This window comes from Solanum stenotomum, unplaced genomic scaffold, assembly GCF_019186545.1.
Source record: "Solanum stenotomum isolate F172 unplaced genomic scaffold, ASM1918654v1 scaffold9003, whole genome shotgun sequence".
NCBI lineage: Eukaryota > Viridiplantae > Streptophyta > Magnoliopsida > Solanales > Solanaceae > Solanum > Solanum stenotomum.
The window spans coordinates 1-1,672 of NW_026037464.1; the positions used below are offsets into that span (position 1 = coordinate 1).

At 39.1% G+C, this 1,672-nt stretch overlaps 1 protein-coding gene across 1 annotated transcript; it reads left to right on the forward strand.

Annotated features, from left to right (window-relative positions):
• Window positions 1-296: 296 nt before the first annotated feature.
• On the forward strand, window positions 297-1,490 carry LOC125853079 (uncharacterized). The gene is made up of 2 exons (XM_049532749.1): window positions 297-556; window positions 884-1,490. Exons 1-2 carry the CDS (start codon window positions 297-299, stop codon window positions 1,488-1,490), a joined length of 867 nt encoding a protein of 288 aa, XP_049388706.1.
• The last annotated feature ends 182 nt before the right edge of the window (window positions 1,491-1,672 follow it).

Genomic DNA, 1,672 nt, shown 5'->3' on the forward strand with positions numbered 1-1,672 from the left:
ACAAAGGGGTTATTGTGCAAAATGCGGCAAAATCCTCATTAGTAATAGAAGTGAAAGAGAAGCAGTACATGGATCCTATTCTATTAAAGCTTAAGGAGAAGGTACAACAGGGTATGACAAAGGCATTTGAGCTTACGCAAGAGGGAGTACTTCGATGTCAAAACAGATTGTGTGTACCTAATGTAGCTGAATTAAGAAAGAGGATTATGATGGAAGTGCATCATTCGAGATATTCTGTCCATCCGGGGTCAACTAAAATGTATCATGACTTAAAAGAAATGTATTGGTGGGGGGACATGAAGAAGAACATTGCGGAATTCGTGGCTCAATGTCCAAATTGTCAACAAGTGAAAGTAGAGCACCAAAAGCCCGGAGGTTATATGCAGTGCATAGAACTTCCAATTTGGAAGTGGGATATGATCAATATGGATTTTGTCACTGATTTGCCTCGTTCATTTCGGAAGTTTGATTCTATATGGGTAATTGTTGATAGACTGACCAAATCAGCGCACTTCTTGCCGGTCAAGACTACTTATACAGTTGAGGAATATGCGAGGTTGTATATTAAAGAGATAGTTCGTCTACATGGAGTGCCAATCTCTATTTTATTTGATAGGGGAGCTCAATTCACTGCAAATTTTTGGAAGTCATTTCAGAAGAGTTTAGGAACACAAGTGAATTTAAGTACAGCCTTTCACCCTCAAACAGATAGTCAGGCGGAGCGTACAATTCAAACACTCGAGGATATGCTGCGAGCTTGTACATTGGACTTCAAAGGTAGTTGGGATGATCATTTGCCATTGATCGAGTTTGCATACAACAATAGCTACCATTCAAGTATTAAAATGGCACCTTATGAAGCTTTATATGGAAGAAAATGTAGATCCCCAATTGGCTGGTTCGAAAAAGTTGAAACTGCCTTATTTGGGCCAGATCTTGTTCATCAAGCTATGGAAAAAGTCAAAGTGATACGGCAGCGGCTAGAAACAGCTCAAAGTCGACATAAATCATATGCGAAAGTTAGAAGGAGAGGACTAGAATTTTCTATAGGGGATTGGGTGTTCTTGAAGGTTTCACCAATGAAAGGGGTAATGAGGTTTGGTAAAAAAGAAAAATTGAGTCCACGCTATATAGAGCCATATAAGATTATTCGAAGAGTTGGCCAAGTAGCCTATGAGTTAGAGCTACCACAAGAGCTTTCATCAGTTTATCCGGTGTTTCATGTCTCGATGCTTCGGAAATGCATAGGTGACCCATCTCATATTACTCCTACTGAAGATGTACAGGTTACGGGAGATCTCACTTATGAAGAAGTACCCATTGCTATTCTGGATCGACAAGTTAGGAAGTTAAGAAATAAAGAAGTAGCTTCTGTAAAAGTATTATGGAGGAACCAACAAGTAGAAGAAGTTACATGGGAAGCAGAAGAAGCAACGAAATTGAAGTATCCTCATCTCTTTCAGATCCATGAGAAGGATGAAAAGGCTTAGTCTAGACGATGACAAGTAAGTATAAGTCTATTTGTATTATGTGATTAATAGTAGCACTAATTTAGGCTTGAACTTGTTTGGGCTGGATAACCATGCTAACATTCGAGGACGAATGTTTTTAAGGGGGAAAGAATGTAACAACCTGTATTATGCTTATGCTAGTTCTCTTCACGTGATACTTG

What these genes read in the sequence shown, in the direction of transcription:
- LOC125853079 (XM_049532749.1), top strand. Translation starts at nt 297, where the DNA reads ATGAAGAAGAACATTGCGGAATTCGTGGCTCAATGTCCAAATTGTCAA. An exon ending in ACAGTTGAGGAATATGCGAG is followed by an intron (nt 557 to 883) that starts GTTGTATATTAA and finishes AAGAAAATGTAG; the next exon opens with ATCCCCAATTGGCTGGTTCG.